Raw genomic sequence first — 1,947 nt, 5'->3', positions numbered from 1 at the left:
ATTATCTGTGGCCATTAATATTCGCTTTATGAAAGTTACCTGTGTCTACATTCTGGAGTAGAGGGTAAAAAAAAATCTAGAGGTAGTGATGGTCTATTTACATTTTGGGAAATTTGAACATGAGGTGAAAAAATGCATTTATTTCCCCACGCTTACTGTGTGCACATCTCATCAATGCGTCCGGTTAACTTTTTAAATGAAGGTTCAAACTGCCTTAAACATGGGAATATTCACAATGTTTCCCTTAGGAGGCCTTCTATGGTTTTATCCTAGTCTGCGCTCAAAGCCCAGAGGCGGAGCCAGGTTATCTGGTTATCTCTACAGCCAGTTTTACTGTTCACGGGCCTGGAATGGATTGAGAAACCCCATCAGAGGAAAACAGTTCTTATCTTCTAAGAAAACCTAACAAACATACAACGGCTGTGAAGAGTGTGACAGTGCAAGGGTCTCGCTCCTCAGGGCGGGTGGTCTACTGCCGAGGGGAGCAAGCTTTGACAAGGAGGCATCTGGCAACGTGTATCCGAAGCCACAAAACTCTTTCTAGCTTTTAGTCTGGTAATCCAGTTCCTGAGACTTTATCTGACGGGGAAAACGTCAATCAAGGAGAAGAGCTGAGTGCCTAAGGGTGTTCGCCGCAGCAACACCCACCTTAGCAAAAACGCGAACCACCCCAATATCTGTCAGTGGGGTTTCTCAGCCTCTTGGGAGCAAGAGAGAGTTTGCGGGGGCACTGACGGGGATGTGCCCCCACGTAATGGGGCAGGATAAGAAAGCTAATGGACAAGCCACGTGATGGGCTGGGGACGGACACAAGCAGAGCAGAAACCGCTGACCTTGTTACATGGGGTGTCACCATTCAGGCCTTGGAATAGCAGAGGTTTGTCAAAGTTACTAAAGGAAAACTTACAGAGAGCCATTTCAACTCCTGACCAACAGCCAGGAGTTATTTTCTTTTTTTAATTTTTTAAACTTTATTTGTTTTGAGAGAGAGGGGGAGGGAGAGAGAGAGAGAAAAAATGTGAGCGGGGGAGGGGCAGAGAGTGAGGAGAGAGCAAACCCCAAGCAGGCTCTGCACTGTCAGCGCAGAATGTGATGTGGGGCTCAAACTCACAAACCATGAGATCACGATCTGAGCCGAGATCAAGAGTCAGCAGCTTAACCGACTGAGCCACTCAGGCACCCCGAGTTTCTTATTTACAAAGCATTTCTGCGGCTGGAGCTGTATTCTCTCCCCTGCCGAACCACCGCAGGTTCTCTTCCCTCCCAGCACCTTAGTAACCACAGGGTCCCTGCTGGAGACAGATTTCTTCTCCTTCCTCCATACTGTCCTCTCCCCCAAAACCCAGGGTCCAGAAGCCATTGCCTACAGAGGTTTCAAATACCACCCAATACCCACCTGCCTGCAGAGCAGCTAATGCAAGAAGCTCGAGGTGTCTGTTTTTGTTTTCATCACTTTTTAAACTACAGACAAGTAGCATGTCACTTAAGAAGGTGAGTAACTCACAAATTGAAAGCAGCTCCGGACACTCGGCTCAATGTTGCTGCCCCCGAAGGACGCAACTTCACCCAACTGCCTCGGGATCTGGATAGAGTCGTGCAGGAGGAGGCCCAGCCTGCGCTGGTCACAAAATCCAGTGGAACTTGCCACTTGCTTGAAAAGGTCTGCGAATGGAAGGAGAGAAGTTCAACAACCAAAAAACAGCCATCGAGTAGAGGCTAGCAAAACCTTCCCGCCCCGACTCCAGGACTCGTTATTGAGAGGAGCCCATATTCCCACACAGAGGGGTTCCTTCTAATTCATGCAAATCCAGACATTTACTATTTTTATGGATCAAGTTCATCATCACTGTGTATATACAAAATGTGACAGCTTTTAAATAAGCTACGGCCCTGCGAGAAACCAAGTTTACACACAGTCTTGACAAGTGAATTTTTCCTAGGCCCAAA

The 1,947-nt window shown here is 47.6% G+C and overlaps 1 protein-coding gene across 1 annotated transcript in view; it reads right to left on the bottom strand.

Annotated features, from left to right (window-relative positions):
* DMD (dystrophin) overlaps positions 1 to 1,947 on the bottom strand; it is a 637,032-nt gene that overhangs the window by 91,833 nt on the left and 543,252 nt on the right. Inside the window, exon 17 of the mRNA XM_077745468.1 lies at positions 1,505 to 1,662. Coding sequence (XP_077601594.1) covers positions 1,505 to 1,662 — 158 coding nt within the window. The remainder of the gene's footprint in view (positions 1 to 1,504; positions 1,663 to 1,947) is intronic.

The sequence above is a fragment of the Crocuta crocuta genome, unplaced genomic scaffold, assembly GCF_008692635.1.
Source record: "Crocuta crocuta isolate KB4526 unplaced genomic scaffold, BGI_CrCroc_1.0 scaffold598, whole genome shotgun sequence".
Taxonomy (NCBI): Eukaryota; Metazoa; Chordata; class Mammalia; order Carnivora; family Hyaenidae; genus Crocuta; species Crocuta crocuta.
This window is presented reverse-complemented; position numbering and strand designations above follow the sequence as displayed.